The sequence below is a fragment of the Phyllobates terribilis genome, unplaced genomic scaffold (assembly GCF_046119375.1).
Source record: "Phyllobates terribilis strain yellow unplaced genomic scaffold, ASM4611937v1 Scaffold_12__6_contigs__length_324123572, whole genome shotgun sequence".
Taxonomy (NCBI): Eukaryota; Metazoa; Chordata; class Amphibia; order Anura; family Dendrobatidae; genus Phyllobates; species Phyllobates terribilis.
The window spans coordinates 299,547,871-299,566,798 of NW_027362772.1; the positions used below are offsets into that span (position 1 = coordinate 299,547,871).

The window sequence follows — 18,928 nt, forward strand, 5'->3', positions numbered from 1 at the left end:
ATATTCTTGTACATAGGGGCAGTGTTATAGTAGTTATATTCTTGTACATAGGGGGCAGTATTATAGTAGTTATATTCTTGTACATAGGAGGCAGTATTATAGTTATATTCTTGTACATAGAGGGCAGTATTATAGTAGTTATATTCTTGTACATGGGGGCAGTATTATAGTAGTTTTATTCTTGTACATAGCGGGCAGTATTATAGTAGTTATATTCTTGTACATAGGAGCAGTATTATAGTAGTTATATTCTTGTACATAGGAGCAGTATTATAGTAGTTATATTCTTGTACATAGAGGGCAGTATTATAGTAGTTATATTCTTGTACATAGAGGGCAGTATTATAGTAGTTATATTATTGTACATAGAGGGCAGTATTATAGTAGTTATTTTCTTGTACATAGGGGGCAGTTTTATAGTAGCTATATTGTACATAGCAGTATTATAGTAGTTATATTCTTCTACATAGGGGGCAGTTTTATAGTAGCTATATTCTTGTACATAGGAGCAGTATTATAGTAGTTATATTCTTGTACATAGGGGGCAGTTTTATAGTAGTTATATTCTTGTACATAGGAGCAGTATTATAGTAGTTATATTCTTGTACATAGGAGCAGTATTATAGTAGTTATATTCTTGTACATAGGAGCAGTATTATAGTAGTTATATTCTTGTACATAGGGGGCAGTATTATAGTAGTTATATTCTTGTACATAGGAGCAGTATTATAGTAGATATATTCTTGTACATAGGGGGCAGTATTATAGTAGTTATATTCTTGTACATAGGAGCAGTATTATAGTAGTTATATTCTTGTACATAGGAGCAGTATTATAGTAGATATATTCTTGTACATAGGAGCAGTATTATAGTAGTTATATTCTTGTACATAGGAGCAGTATTATAGTAGTTATATTCTTGTACATAGGGGGCAGTATTATAGTAGTTATATTCTTGTACATAGGAGCAGTATTATAGTAGATATATTCTTGTACATAGGGGGCAGTATTATAGTAGATATATTCTTGTACATAGGGGGCAGTATTATAGTAGTTATATTCTTGTACATAGGGGCAGTGTTATAGTAGTTATATTCTTGTACATAGGGGGCAGTATTATAGTAGTTATATTCTTGTACATAGGAGGCAGTATTATAGTTATATTCTTGTACATAGAGGGCAGTATTATAGTAGTTATATTCTTGTACATGGGGGCAGTATTATAGTAGTTATATTCTTGTACATAGCGGGCAGTATTATAGTAGTTATATTCTTGTACATAGGAGCAGTATTATAGTAGTTATATTCTTGTACATAGGAGCAGTATTATAGTAGTTATATTCTTGTACATAGAGGGCAGTATTATAGTAGATATATTCTTGTACATAGAGGGCAGTATTATAGTAGTTATATTATTGTACATAGAGGGCAGTATTATAGTAGTTATATTCTTGTACATAGGGGGCAGTATTATAGTAGTTATATTCTTGTACATAGGAGCAGTATTATAGTAGTTATATTCTTGTACATAGGGGGCAGTATTATAGTAGTTATATTCTTGTACATAGGAGCAGTATTATAGTAGTTATATTCTTGTACATAGGAGCAGTATTATAGTAGTTATATTCTTGTACATGGAGGGCAGTATTATAGTAGTTATATTCTTGTACATAGGGGCAGTATTATAGTAGTTATATTCTTGTACATAGGGGCAGTATTATAGTAGTTATATTCTTGTACATAGGAGGCAGTATTATAGTAGTTATATTCTTGTACATAGGGGGCAGTATTATAGTAGTTATATTCTTGTACATAGGGGGCAGTATTATAGTAGTTATATTCTTGTGCATAGAGGGCAGTATTATAGTAGTTATATTTTTGTACATAGGGGGCAGTATTATAGTAGTTATATTCTTGTACATAGGAGCAGTATTATAGTAGTTATATTCTTGTACATAGGAGCAGTATTATAGTAGTTATATTCTTGTACATAGGGGGCAGTATTATAGTAGTTATATTCTTGTACATAGGAGCAGTATTATAGTAGTTATATTCTTGTACATAGGGGGCAGTATTATAGTAGTTATATTCTTGTACATAGGAGGCAGTATTATAGTTATATTCTTGTACATAGAGGGCAGTATTATAGTAGTTATATTCTTGTACATGGGGGCAGTATTATAGTAGTTTTATTCTTGTACATAGCGGGCAGTATTATAGTAGTTATATTCTTGTACATAGGAGCAGTATTATAGTAGTTATATTCTTGTACATAGGAGCAGTATTATAGTAGTTATATTCTTGTACATAGAGGGCAGTATTATAGTAGTTATATTCTTGTACATAGAGGGCAGTATTATAGTAGTTATATTATTGTACATAGAGGGCAGTATTATAGTAGTTATTTTCTTGTACATAGGGGGCAGTTTTATAGTAGCTATATTGTACATAGCAGTATTATAGTAGTTATATTCTTCTACATAGGGGGCAGTTTTATAGTAGCTATATTCTTGTACATAGGAGCAGTATTATAGTAGTTATATTCTTGTACATAGGGGGCAGTTTTATAGTAGTTATATTCTTGTACATAGGAGCAGTATTATAGTAGTTATATTCTTGTACATAGGAGCAGTATTATAGTAGTTATATTCTTGTACATAGGAGCAGTATTATAGTAGTTATATTCTTGTACATAGGGGGCAGTATTATAGTAGTTATATTCTTGTACATAGGAGCAGTATTATAGTAGATATATTCTTGTACATAGGGGGCAGTATTATAGTAGTTATATTCTTGTACATAGGAGCAGTATTATAGTAGTTATATTCTTGTACATAGGAGCAGTATTATAGTAGATATATTCTTGTACATAGGAGCAGTATTATAGTAGTTATATTCTTGTACATAGGAGCAGTATTATAGTAGTTATATTCTTGTACATAGGGGGCAGTATTATAGTAGTTATATTCTTGTACATAGGAGCAGTATTATAGTAGATATATTCTTGTACATAGGGGGCAGTATTATAGTAGATATATTCTTGTACATAGGGGGCAGTATTATAGTAGTTATATTCTTGTACATAGGGGCAGTGTTATAGTAGTTATATTCTTGTACATAGGGGGCAGTATTATAGTAGTTATATTCTTGTACATAGGAGGCAGTATTATAGTTATATTCTTGTACATAGAGGGCAGTATTATAGTAGTTATATTCTTGTACATGGGGGCAGTATTATAGTAGTTATATTCTTGTACATAGCGGGCAGTATTATAGTAGTTATATTCTTGTACATAGGAGCAGTATTATAGTAGTTATATTCTTGTACATAGGAGCAGTATTATAGTAGTTATATTCTTGTACATAGAGGGCAGTATTATAGTAGATATATTCTTGTACATAGAGGGCAGTATTATAGTAGTTATATTATTGTACATAGAGGGCAGTATTATAGTAGTTATATTCTTGTACATAGGGGGCAGTATTATAGTAGTTATATTCTTGTACATAGGAGCAGTATTATAGTAGTTATATTCTTGTACATAGGGGGCAGTATTATAGTAGTTATATTCTTGTACATAGGAGCAGTATTATAGTAGTTATATTCTTGTACATAGGAGCAGTATTATAGTAGTTATATTCTTGTACATGGAGGGCAGTATTATAGTAGTTATATTCTTGTACATAGGGGCAGTATTATAGTAGTTATATTCTTGTACATAGGGGCAGTATTATAGTAGTTATATTCTTGTACATAGGAGGCAGTATTATAGTAGTTATATTCTTGTACATAGGGGGCAGTATTATAGTAGTTATATTCTTGTACATAGGGGGCAGTATTATAGTAGTTATATTCTTGTGCATAGAGGGCAGTATTATAGTAGTTATATTTTTGTACATAGGGGGCAGTATTATAGTAGTTATATTCTTGTACATAGGAGCAGTATTATAGTAGTTATATTCTTGTACATAGGAGCAGTATTATAGTAGTTATATTCTTGTACATAGGGGGCAGTATTATAGTAGTTATATTCTTGTACATAGGAGCAGTATTATAGTAGTTATATTCTTGTACATAGGGGGCAGTATTATAGTAGTTATATTCTTGTACATAGGAGCAGTATTATAGTAGTTATATTCTTGTACATAGGGGGCAGTATTATAGTAGTTATATTCTTGTACATAGGAGCAGTATTATAGTAGTTATATTCTTGTACATAGGAGCAGTATTATAGTAGTTATATTCTTGTACATGGAGGGCAGTATTATAGTAGTTATATTCTTGTACATAGGGGCAGTATTATAGTAGTTATATTCTTGTACATAGGAGGCAGTATTATAGTAGTTATATTCTTGTACATAGGGGGCAGTATTATAGTAGTTATATTCTTGTGCATAGAGGGCAGTATTATAGTAGTTATATTTTTGTACATAGGGGGCAGTATTATAGTAGTTATATTCTTGTACATAGGAGCAGTATTATAGTAGTTATATTCTTGTACATAGGAGCAGTATTATAGTAGTTATATTCTTGTACATAGGGGGCAGTATTATAGTAGTTATATTCTTGTACATAGGAGCAGTATTATAGTAGTTATATTCTTGTACATAGGGGGCAGTATTATAGTAGTTATATTCTTGTACATAGGGGGCAGTATTATAGTAGTTATATTCTTGTACATAAGGGGCAGTATTATAGTAGTTATATTCTTTTACATAAGGGGCAGTATTATAGTAGTTATATTCTTGTATATAAGGGGCAGTATTATAGTAGTTATATTCTTGTACATAGGAGCAATAGTATAGTAGTTATATTCTTGTACATAGGGGGCAGTATTATAGTAGTTATATTCTTGTACATAGGAGCAGTATTATAGTAGTTATATTCTTGTACATAGGGGGCAGTATTATAGTAGTTATATTCTTGTACATAGGGGGCAGTATTACAGTATTATAGTAGTTATATTCTTGTACATAGGGGGCAGTATTATAGTAGTTATATTCTTGTACATAGGAGCAGTATTATAGTAGTTATATTCTTGTACATAGGGGGCAGTATTATAGTAGTTATATTCTTGTACATAGGAGCAGTATTATAGTAGTTATATTCTTGTACATAGGAGCAGTATTATAGTAGTTATATTCTTGTACTTAGGGGGCAGTATTATAGTAGTTATATTCTTGTACATAGGGGGCAGTATTGTAGTAGTTATATTCTTGTACATAGGGGGCAGTATTGTAGTAGTTATATTCTTGTACATAGGGGGCAGTATTACAGTAGATATATTCTTGTACATAGGAGCAGTATTATAGTAGTTATATTCTTGTAGATAGGGGGCAGTATTATAGTAGTTATATTCTTGTACATAGGAGCAGTATTATAGTAGTTATATTCTTGTAGATAGGGGGCAGTATTATAGTAGTTATATTCTTTTACATAGGGGGCTGTATTGTAGTAGTTATATTCTTGTACATAGGGGGCAGTATTATAGTAGTTATATTCTTGTAGATAGGGGGCAGTATTATAGTAGTTATATTCTTTTACATAGCGGCAGTATTATAGTAGTTATATTCTTGTACATAGGGGCAGTATTATAGTAGTTATATTCTTGTACATAGGGGCAGTATTATAGTAGTTATATTCTTGTACATAGGAGCAGTATTATAGTAGTTATATTCTTGTACATAGGGGGCAGTATTATAGTAGTTATATTCTTGTACATAGGGGGCAGTATTATAGTAGTTATATTCTTGTACATAGGGGCAGTATTATAGTAGTTATATTCTTGTACATAGGAGCAGTATTATAGTAGTTATATTCTTGTACATAGGAGCAGTATTATAGTAGTTATATTCTTGTACATAGGAGCAGTATTATAGTAGTTATATTCTTGTACATAGGGGGCAGTATTATAGTAGTTATATTCTTGTACATAGGAGCAGTATTATAGTAGTTATATTCTTGTACATAGGAGCAGTATTATAGTAGTTATATTCTTGTACATAGGAGCAGTATTATAGTAGTTATATTCTTATATATAGGGTGCAGTATTATAGTAGTTATATTCTTGTATATAGGAGCAGTATTATAGTAGTTATATTCTTGTACATAGGGGGCAGTATTATAGTAGTTATATTCTTGTACATAGGAGCAGTATTATAGTAGATATATTCTTGTACATAGGAGCAGTATTATAGTAGTTATATTCTTGTACATAGGGGCAGTATTATAGTAGATATATTCTTGTACATAGGGGGCAGTATTGTAGTAGTTACAGTGCCTTGAAAAAATATTCATACCCCATACATCCACAAACTTAAAGGTGTTGTGCAGTACTTTATATTACCTCCCTCCACCCCCCCTCAATGTATCTCCCCAGGACCCCTAAGAGTTTTTGTAAATACCTTCCGTTGCAGATAATGCCTGTGAGCGGTGCAATCACTGGCCGTTCACTGGCATCACGTGAGCCCGGCTGCAGCCGGCTCTGACATCCGCTGATGTCACGACAAGTGCTGGCAGTTGCCGGGGGTCTTTTTCTTCCTGGTTCCACAGCGGATGCCAGGCTGTGGGCGGGGTTATTCCCCTGCGTCACACCCGGCATCCACCGCGCCCTCTGCCTCTCCCCATTCATTGGGAAAGTGCGCGGTGGATGCTGGGTGTGATGAGGGGGGTAACACCGCTCACAACCCAGCAATCACTGTGGCACCACCGTTAGCGCCGCTCACAGGCTTTATTTGCAACGGAAGGTATTTACCCCCCCCCCCAATGTATCCTCCCGGGGCCCCTAAGACTTTTTATAATCTAAAGTAGTGCACAACTTCTTTAAATGTTTTTTATTGGGATTTTATGTGATATGTCAACACAATGTAGGAAGTATTTGTGAAATGTAAAGGAAATGATACATTGTTTTCTAAATATTTTAAAAGCATAAATCTGAAAATTTTAACGTGCATTTGTATTCAGCCCCCTTTTGTCTGATACCCCTAAATAAAATACTGATTGACAAAATGCCTCCAGAAGTCACATACAGTAAGTAAATTGAGTCCACCTGTGTAATTTCTTCTCAGTATAACTACAGCTGTTCTGTGAAGGCCTCAGAGATTTGTTTGAGAACATTAGGGATCAAACAGCATCATGAAAACAAGGAACACACCAGACAGGTCAGGGATAAAATTGTGAAGCAGGGTTGGGTTATAAAAAAGAAAAAATAATAGCTTAAGCTCAGAACGTCTCACGAAGCACTGCTCAATCCATCATCTAAAAATAGGAGTATAGCACAACTGCAAACCTACCAAGTCATGGCCGTCCACCTAAACTGAAATCTCAAGTAAAGAGAGCACTAGCTAGAGAAGCAGCCAAGAGGCCCATGGTCACTGTGGACGAGCTGCAGAGATCCACAGCTCAGGTGGGAGAATCTGTCCACAGAACGACTATTAGTTGTACACACCAAAAATCTGGCCTTAAAGGAAGCGTGGCAAGAAGAAAGCCATAAGAAGTCCCCTTTGCAGTAAGCCATGTAGGGGACACAGTGAGCATGTGGAGGTAGGGAATCTGGGCAGATGAGACCAAAGGAGAAATCTTTGGGCTAAATGCAAAAAACTGTGTGGGGGAAAACTATTACTGCACATCACCCTGAAAACACCATCCCCACCATCACTCATGGTGGCAGCATCATGATGTGGGGAAGCTTTTCTTTAGCAGGGACAGGGAACCTGGTCAGAGTGGATGTGAAGATGGATGGAGCTAAATACAGGGCGATCCTGGAGGAAAACCTATTAGAGGCTGCAAAAGATGTGACACTGGGGCTTAAGATTGACCATCCAGCAGGACAACGACCCTAAACATCCTCCCAAAGCCACAATGGAGGGTTTAGATCAGAGCATGTTCCTGTGTGTGAACGGCGCAGTCACAGTCCAGAGCTAAATCCCAGAGAATCTGTGACAAGACGTGAAAGCTGCTGATCACAGACGTCTCCATTCAATCTCACTGAGCGAGAGCGAGGGGGCAAACAAGAAGGGGCAAAATGTCACCTCTAGATGTGCAAAGCTGGAGAGACACACCCCAAAAGACTGCAGCGAGAGGTGGGAGAGACAAACCCCAAAAGACTGCAGCGAGAGGTGGAAGAGACAGACCCCAAAAGACTGCAGCGAGAGGTGGGAGAGACCCCAAAAGACTGCAGCGAGAGGTGGGAGAGACAAACCCCAAAAGACTGCAGCGAGAGGTGGAAGAGACAGACCCCAAAAGACTGCAGCGAGAGGTGGGAGAGACCCCAAAAGACTGCAGCGAGAGGTGGGAGAGACAAACCCCAAAAGACTGCAGCGAGAGGTGGAAGAGACAGACCCCAAAAGACTGCAGCGAGAGGTGGGAGAGACCCCAAAAGACTGCAGCGAGAGGTGGGAGAGACAGACCCCAAAAGATTGCAGCGAGAGGTGGGAGAGACAGACCCCAAAAGACTGCAGCGAGAGGTGGGAGAGACAGACCCCAAAAGACTGCAGCGAGAGGTGGGAGAGACAGACCCCCAAAAGACTGCAGCGAGAGGTGGGAGAGACAGACCCCAAAAGACTGCAGCGAGAGGTGGAAGAGACAGACCCCAAAGGACTGCAGCGAGAGGTGGAAGAGACAGACCCCAAAAGACTGCAGCGAGAGGTGGGAGAGACAAACCCCAAAAGACTGCAGCGAGAGGTGGGAGAGACAGACCCCAAAAGACTGCAGCAGGAATTGCAGCGAAAGGTGGTCCTACAAAGTACTGACTGGGGGGCTGAATATAAATATTTATAAAATCAAATTTCATTTTCTTTACACGTCACAAATATTTGCTACTTAGTGTTGTTGTGACCTAAAATACAAAAACAGAAAAACCATTGAAGCCTGTGAGAGTGACGTGAAACAATGTGGAACTGTTCAGTGAATATGAATATGTTTTCAAGGCACTGTATATTGTAAATATTTTTCGAATGTGATTAAATCAGGTAGCTGCCTGGAAAGGTTTATTATAATCACATGTAAAGGCAAATCTTCATCCGTATTTTTGCTAAATCGTTATTAGAACTTGGCCTTGTTGAGCCTTTGCCATCCTAAATCAATGAGATGTGATTGTTACCTGTTCCAATACATATCCTTTATCACAGGAAAGTGAAATCCCATCCTTCACCACATAGGTCTTCTGTTCAGGTGTAAAATGGCCTCTAGGTGGCAGCAGAGGATCAGGACATGGAAGCGCTGCGGGCAACGAAAGAGAAGCAAAAAACTTGAAATCTTTTTTTTTAGAATTCGCATTGATCTGTCCAGCTACAGTGTGACAAGCCTGTCCGCCCAGTAAATGGATACCTGATAACGGCATGGCTTGTTTTTTTTTTATCACTCACCATCTCCTAGGCTAATCTGTAATCTGAATATCTTAATGTAAATGTAATTACTGGTTTAGAATAAACCTTTTTTTTTTTTTTTTTTTATATTCCATTCCTGACCTTGGATTAGAACAAGCAGGGAACTGAGCTTGATGCTTATCATCAATCGCTGCAATTACAGCAGAAACAGTGGAGACTCGCCAGGAGATTGCAGCTCGTGAGTTTAAATGAATTACACACCGGACCTGTGAAAACTCAGCATCGCTGGACAAGCTATAGCTTGACCATTACTGATGTAATAGGAGCTCTGATGGCAGATTTGGAAATCCGAGTCATGCGCCCTCTGCTGGTGAAGGTTCATTCCCTCATCCAGAAACACCTTTCTCCGCCTTTTGCTTATAAAGAAATTGTAATTGTGACCACTGAGCCAGATTCTGCAGATGTATGGGGCCTTTTCTCAGGAATACGCTCTTGTATCGCATTTCTCTTGCATGTACGCTCCTTATTTAAAGGAATTGTTCACTACTCCGGGCCGGGAGAGCCAGTGCTGACACCGCTGGAACGGCGCCAGCACTGGGGGGGGTGAGTATAAGTGTTTATTATTTTACTGGGGGCAAACCTATGGATTGGAAAAGGGTTGTCCAAATAGTGGACAACCCTTTTAAGTCGTATAAGTCAATTTTTATCCCTGCTGACAACTCTACATAGGAGACGCAGAGGGGTGTTAAAATATACCTTCTGGGTAAGGTTTTTGCAGCAGCATCAGTGAGAAAGTAAAGTTTGAATCTTGGACTTCCCCCTTCTACACAAGTTAAAAAAGACTGCGGTCCATCAAGTTCAGCCTTTCTCCACCAATTATACACTTTTTTGTCACTAAATTATCAATAATCCACAAGGTTATGTGTATCGAGGAAATCATCCAGCCCTTTTTTTGAAAGCTGTTATGGTGTCGGCCATCACTACCTCTTGTGGTCGGCATTCCACGCTCTGACTGTAAAGAACCCTTTCCTGTTTAGGTGCCGGAATCGCCTTTCTTCCACCCGTAATGAGCGCCCCCTGGTCCTTAGTATGGTCTTTGGAAGGAGTAAGTCATGTGCTAGTCCTTTGTACTGACCACACACATTGATAACATATAAATGAGATCTCTGAGACGTAATTTTTCGAAGGTAAACGAGCTCAACTTTTCCAATCTCTCATCATATGAGAGGCTTCCATCCCATGTAATAATCTATAAACTGAAACTAACTTCTGAATATCATTTTTAAAATGTGGAGCCCAAAACTGGATCCCATATTGTAGATGTGGCCTCACCAGTGGTTTATAAAGGGGTAACAGTACATTGGGATAGCGGCATTTTATTTCTCTTTTTGTACATCCTAAAATCTATTTTGCTTTTGCGGCTGCTTCCTGACATTGAGTACTACTGCTGCTCAGCTTACTTTGTAACCAGAATAACCAAGTCCTTCTCCTGTTCTGTAGTCCCGAGTATACTCCCATTTTAATGTGTATGCGGCAATAGGATTCCTCCATTCTAGGTGCATTACTCTACATTTATCTACATTAAACCTCATCTGCCAAGTGTTTCCCCATTTCGGGCGACATAATCAGTTGACGAAAAAGTGCTTCGCTGATCGGAAGTCATGTTTTCATGGGCCGATATCTTATAACTCAAGCCTTCATGTGTATGGGGGAATCAAGAGGAATAGTTGTCGGCAGCTATCTTAAGACTGCGGAGCGCTCTGCATTAATTCCTCCACTTCACTTTTCCCCTGGAGCACTTGCAGGAGCAATAATTGCCAGATTAAAACCCGTTAATGCTGCTGCCGAAACACCCTGCCCATAGATACATTTAAGCACCTTTTCAGGCCTCATATCTACAGCTATCAGTATGGAGTATTAAAAATGAGCCTGAAAATCTGCTAAGTGAGAATTGAAGTTTTATACATTTGCATTGTGTCCCTCTGTGTCGTTCTGCAGAAAAGTAGGAGAAAGTCAGGATAAGGACTCCTCTCCAGAGGCTTTATAGAAAGCACGTTGGCTGCTGAGTGCTAAAGAAGATCCATCGTGAGTCGTGTAAGGGGTCTATACTTTCTGATGATGGTGCCAATGGTGTAGGATTTACCCCTGCCATGTATTTTACTCATATCTGCAAGTTTTGCTCCGACCTTTGGTTGTATATTGCAGTTTCCATCCCGTGTATTGTCCCGATCCATCTGTCGTAAATGCAATGACCACGGTTTTATTCCTCGTATCAATCTCTGGAGGTAAAGTCTCACCGCAGAGAGGAGCAAGATCTTTCCCCCCAGCTGTAATCTGAAATGGAAAAATTCATTGGTCACTTTCGTCTTGACAATCTTTGAATATATCATAACTGTAAGCAAATATAAGGAGTTTTGTATTTTATCTGTCACAATACTGGTGTCAGATAACCCAGGGCCAGGCGCTCGTTCCCTGTCCCTAACGCTAGGGGTGCCCTAACGCTCCTGCTCCCCAGATTACTTCTGATGGTGAAGATGCTGGGGTCACATACCTTGCTGAACTCCTGAATCAGCCCTGATCTGTCCTCTCCTCCACCCAGGGAAGTGGGGAGATATAATGTATGTAATACACAAACAAGGAAGGACATCCCAATCATACAAAATATGCACTCACAAACAACAGAGGGGAGCATCGGGGAGAAAAGGAAGGGAAACTAAATAGGAGAGGATGAGGACTTTGCAAACAGCCGAAATACCAAGCAACAGTCACAGAACAATTCTCCAAAACGCCTCTACCAACAACCGACTTAACACTGGCAATCCAGATTGCCAGAGGAGAGTGTATATATAGGAGAGGGGAGTGGTCAACACTGAACAGCTGAGATCATCCAAGCTGGGAAGCTACAGAGACTCCAAGCTGAACAGATTAATCCCTGCACTGTTGACAGAAACTTCCACCGCTTAATATGAAGGAAAAATGCTTCTAATCAGTGCAGGAGTACGTGACATCAGACGCTGCGGTCTTCTGGCTTCTCTGTCGCGGTAAACCCATGACATTATCTTATGAGTTTTCTTCTCCCCTCTGCCGTCTGAACTGATAAGTCATGGAAAAGCTTGAAGCCCTCCACTCATGTATTATACAAGTGTATAAATATATCTAATTGTCTTCATTTTCCCTGTACATAGGTAGTAGAGAAATAGTCGGGTGACAATGCCTTCTAAACATTGTCCTATATGAGTAAGCTATAAATCTGATGGCCAACATTACTGCTCCTGAAAAGGTTGCCATCTTTTGTTTTATCGGTCCATGAAAAATTTGCCTCCGATACGGTGACTATGACTTTGTGAATAGGAAATCTGAAACTTTTTTCGGTGTATGAGAAAAGTTGTCGCTCATCCAAAGTAGATGCGAAGAAGAATTGTTATAGGAAAAAGTGAGTGACTTGTATTTCGAGCTGCTTTTTATTTTTATTTTAGTCGAATAATGCTCTTCAGATGCGATCGTGTGTCGGCTGGAAAGCCATCTTGTCACAACAGTGAAGCTTGTGAAGGGGTTACAGGTCTGATTGTGCCTTGTAAGGAGCGGAAGGAGAAACCAGGAACTCTGCCGGCTTCTGGACACATTCTGTCATCTCTAAAAATGAAGATTAAACAGAGCGCAAAACTGGAAAATTACAAGACTCCCCGAGGACGGCGTATCAAATAGCAAAAGTGTCGTATTTATCGAAATGGATTTTTTTTCTGCGCTTATGAAGCCGAGGCCGTTTCATCAGCGTCCATAGATCATGTTTCAAGCATTTTAAAGACACGCGGCCAAGAAAAAAATCTTCAACTTCGCTGGCTTTCTCATTTTAGTTGAAGATCAACAGAAACAGAAGCTAAGAAAACATATTTGCGCTGTCCCAGATAATATCGTAAGAAACCCAATGCGCATTCCTATGGCACTTCGCGATAGACCAGGCACCGAAAGGATACAGCTGCCGATCAAGAAGTGGCCAAGTACTAAGACAACGTGCAATCCATGTGTGAGGTTATGGCGTGGAATTCATATACGATGGCCGAGGGGAACGAGCCTCTGCCAGACTCCTTGTATATCTGTACCTTATCTCCTGCTGGAAGGAAGGATTGGGGTGTTGACCAAATGTAACCACTTCATGACTGATTCATTTATCTCCTTTAATTACCAACACATCAGTTTTATACTTTTGCATTTTATTTTTCTTTTACACTACCAAGCTCTCTTTGTTTCCATCACACGAGTCAGTGTCACTGTTTTGCACAGGTTCACTGCAGTGCTTTCCTGAAATACTCTGTTCTTCTTGTAGCCCAACTTCTTCTACTTCTCTTTTGATTCCATCTGTGATTAAAATTGTTTCTGAAAGACTTTTCTGAATTAAAGCTTTTTATTAGTAGCCCTCCTATATTTCTTATAGCAAGGGGGGGGGACATACTTTTCTATAATAGCATATGGACATAAATTTTCTATAAAGAGGACCTGTCACTTGCTACAATACCTTGTAAAAGTCCCTGAGATCCCCTGATTCTTGTGGTCTTTACAGCTTTGCGCTGTGTCGCTCCATTGCAGAAATATTCACATGTTTCTCCTGGAGCGTAGTATGTGAAATCTCTGCTTCTTCAGAGTTGTTTTTGGAGGGGATCGGCATGTGCTTTCACCTTTCTTTTCCAGATTCTGACAGTCACAGCTTGGCAACGTCTGAGAACTGCTAGATCAGCAGACATGCACACACAATACGCAGACATGCACTCACAATACGCAGACATGCACACACACAATACGCAGACATGCACTCACAATACGCAGACATGCACGCACAATACGCAGACATGCACACACAATACGCAGACATGCACACAATACGCAGACATGCACACACAATACGCAGACATACACACACAATACGCAGACATGCACTCACAATACGCAGACATGCACACACACAATACGCAGACATGCAGACACACAATACGCAGACATGCACACACAATACGCAGACATGCACACACACAATACGCAGACATGAACGCACAATACGCAGACATGCACACACAATACGCAGACATGCACACACAATACGCAGACATGCACACACACAATACGCAGACATGCACGCACAATACACAGACATGCACACACAATACGCAGACATGCACACACACAATACGCAGACATGCACACATACAATACGCAGACATGCACACATACAATACGCAGACATTCACACACACAATACGCAGACATGCACACACACAGTACACAGACATGCGCACACACACAATACGCAGACATGCACACACAATACGCAGATATGCACACACAATACGCAGACATGCACACACAATACGCAGACATGTACACACAATACGCAGACATGCACACACACAATACACAGACATGCACACACAATACACAGACATGCACACACACAATACGCAGACATGCACACACAATACGCAGACATGCACACACAATACGCAGATATGCACACACAATACGCAGACATGTACACACAATACGCAGACATGCACACACACAATACACAGACATGCACACACAATACACAGACATGCACACACACAATACGCAGACATGCACACACAATACGCAGACATGCGCACACACACAATACGCAGACATGCACACACACAGTATGCAGGCATGCACACACAATACGCAGACATGCACACACAGTACACAGACATGCACACACACAATACGCAGACATGCACACACACAGTACGCAGACATGCACACACACAATACGCAGACATGCACACACAATACACAGACATGCACACACAGTACACAGACATGCACACACACAATACGCAGACATGCACACGCACAGTACGCAGACATGCACACACAGTACGCAGACATGCACACACACAATATGCAGAGATGCACACACACAATACGCAGACATGCACACACAATACGCAGACATGCACACACACAATACGCAGACATGCACACACACAATACGCAGACATGCACACACACAATACGCAGACATGCACACACACAATGCGCAGACATGCACACACACAATGCGCAGACATGCACACACACAATGCGCAGACATGCACACACAATACGCAGACATGCACACACAGTACGCAGACATGCACACACAATACGCAGACATGCACACACACAATATGCAGACATGCACACACAGTACGCAGACATGCACACACACACAGTACGCAGACATGCACACACAGTACGCAGACATGCACACACACAATATGCAGAGATGCACACACACAATACGCAGACATGCACACACAATACGCAGACATGCACACACAATACGCAGACATGCACACACACAATACGCAGACATGCACACACACAATGCGCAGACATGCACACACAATACACAGACATGCACACACAATACGCAGACATGCACACACACAATACGCAGACATGCACACACACAATATGCAGACATGCACACACAGTACGCAGACATGCACACACACACAGTACGCAGACATGCACACACAATACGCAGACATGCACACAATACGCAGACATGCACACACACGGTACGCAGACATGCACACACAATACACAGACATGCACACACAGTACACAGACATGCACACACACACAATACGCAGACATGCACACACAGTACGCAGACATGTACACACACAATACGCAGACATGCACACACACAGTACGCAGACATGCACACACAATACGCAGACATGCACACACAGTACACAGACATGCACACACACAATACGCAGACATGCACACACAATACGCAGACATGCACACACAATATGCAGACATGCACACACACAATACGCAGACATGCACACACAATACGCAGACATGCACACACACAATACGCAGACATGCACACACACAATACGCAGACATGCACACACACAATACGCAGACATGCACACACACAGTACACAGACATGCACACACACAATACGCAGACATGCACACCCAATACGCAGACATGCACACACACAATACGCAGACATGCACACACACAATACGCAGACATGCACACACAATACGCAGCCATGCACACTCAGACACGCACAAACATACACAGATACGTACAGACAGGCATATGTACATATACATATTTGAAGACAAATTCACAAAAATACATATAAACAGACATAAATATATACACAGTCGTACATTCTGACATACACAGATATACACATCATACATGCACACATACACAGACATACAGACACATTAGAAATATTTTTAATATGGGGAAGCCGGCAACAAGCTTCTCTCACCCCGGCTTGTCTCCGGTCCAGCTCCACTGGCATGTGGCTTTGTAGGTCACGCTGCTTGATGGCCGTCACTTTGACATGGCCGCGCACTGTGCGGCTGTGTCTGCTAGTAGTGACGCGACCAGACCGGCACTGTACCTTTTAAATTTTGCTTGTGTGTTGGCCCAGCCGCGTTACTGCTAGAAGACATAGCCACACAAAGCACTGTGCGTGGCCATGTCAAAGTGATGCCCGTCAAGCAGAACCGAAGAAGAAACAGTCGGCATTGTACAGCTATTGGGGGAGCGGCCCGGGCCCCGAGTCACCCGGCCCAGTCCGCTCCTGGACCCAGCGGAAAATGGATGCTGGTGCTGTGTCCCCGACACTGAGTGGGCCTCCCTCCCAATAGTCCAGGGCATCAGCACTTGCCCGGGAGGTGATGCCGTCCCTCGGGGTAAATGCGCACACACCCAGAGAAGCCTAAAGAAACTGCCAGTTAGTCTGCAAGCAGAGATTTCACACACTACGCTCTGAAAGCAACAAATGGGACTATCTCTGCAGTGGAGCGATGTGGCGCAAAAGCGAAAAGAGCTGCAGGATCGGGGGAGTTTAGGGATTTTTACAAGCTATTTAACTATTATTTTTGAGAAAATATAACAGGTCCTATTTACAGCATTCTACATATCACTGCCCCCTACACAATGAACACATTAATCCTCTTCATTATCATTATTTGCATTGACCTAAAGATTGTTTGTTATCCATCCATTGCAAAGTGATAGACTGAAAGTACATAAACAACAAAAAGTTTTGTATATTCTAGTCAACAGCGAATACTGGTGCCGACCGGAGTATTGAGAACCATAAGGAATCCGACTTCTACAGACACAAAAAATTCTCATCCTTCAGCCAGATGAGCAGCCAGCGGGCCAATACTGTTTAAGCCAGGGCACTCTCACTGATGAGCCTTTTTAAGCTTAGTTTGAACAGTCATCCTGTGCCTACAGAGTATACGATGGGCTGCTGTCACGGTACCCTTTGCTACTGAAGATGGCACATACAGACCTCACATCCAGCCTATATTACTGGGAGGGACAATCCCACAAATCTTCAACATTTGGGTATGATGGACATGAAAAGGGGAAGAAAAGTTGCCAAACACCTCTAGCATTGCTGCGTGACCAATGAGTCTGGTACTTACAAATCTGTCCCTAATGAATCTTGTTTTCTCTGGGATTTGCTGATTTTTCGCATAGACTTCAAATCTGCTTGGCTGATCACAATAATTTCAATAGAAATCTGTGATGTCCCATAACTCATCTGCTTTGCATATTGTGCAAACTAAAGCACTTTCACTGCAGATGTAGCAGGTTTCAATGGGTCTTGGTTTATGTGATTATTGACAGTTCAATCTGAGATTGTTTTGTGCAGCTGACTTTTTCAGTAGAAATTATCTTTTTTTTTTTTTTCAACAATTTAAATTAATATAAATCTGATTTAGAACGCTTAAAAAGTGGGATAATACAAATTTGGTCCAGTTTTGGGGGGGGGATTTTGTTCCATGTATCATGACATTAACTGCTTCCTACCTGTAGACGGTCATAAGGACATAGAACATCTGGATGCGACTCTACATCGAAGTGCAGAAACCTCAGGAGGACAGAGAACCCTTCTTCAGCCTGAATCCGATATCTGCAGTTGGTCAGTTTAGGGTAAATCTCAGGAAATTCTGGACTTACAATCTCTCCTGAACTTGTGGTATAGATCACGTCGTCGCACTTAACTAAAACACAGACATCCCTTTAAATGTTGAGATTTTACATCGAGACTCTTTAAGTTTTTAGTAATGACTACAAGTTACCTAAAGACACGAGTACACAACATAACATACCCCTCGCCGCCCGCAAGTAAATTCATTCTTGAAAAGTTTTTTTTAAAGTTCTTTTAGGTTTTTTTTTTTTGTAAGGATTTGAAAGTCACAAGCATTGTCAACTGTACTGGCGCAAGCTTATGTTATAAGAAACATCGATTAGATTCACGATTTGGTGTCTTGATCGTGAGCAAAAAAAATTTTCCTGCCTTGTTGATTGTGACTACTTTATCCGCCTGTTGGGACCTCTAAAGATCCCAAGATCGAGGCTTTGGAAGCTCGAAAATGCCGCTTTTCAGCCCGATCCTGAATTGAGTGAAGGTGTGCATACGCGGCGTATGCTCCATTCAACATCTAAGATACAACAGAGCGCTGTAATCTTGTAACCAACTCAAATCCAGCTACTATACTCCTGCTCTTATGACAGCTTGGCATTTTCAGCAAGTACATT

The 18,928-nt window shown here is 40.2% G+C and overlaps 1 protein-coding gene across 1 annotated transcript in view; it reads right to left on the bottom strand.

Annotated features, from left to right (window-relative positions):
* MASP2 (MBL associated serine protease 2) overlaps window positions 1-18,928 on the bottom strand; it is a 65,282-nt gene that overhangs the window by 26,052 nt on the left and 20,302 nt on the right. The window contains exons 5-7 of the mRNA XM_073657223.1: window positions 18,197-18,390; window positions 11,514-11,661; window positions 9,102-9,220 (exon numbers count right to left, since the gene is read on the bottom strand). Coding sequence (XP_073513324.1) covers window positions 9,102-9,220; window positions 11,514-11,661; window positions 18,197-18,390 — 461 coding nt within the window. The remainder of the gene's footprint in view (window positions 1-9,101; window positions 9,221-11,513; window positions 11,662-18,196; window positions 18,391-18,928) is intronic.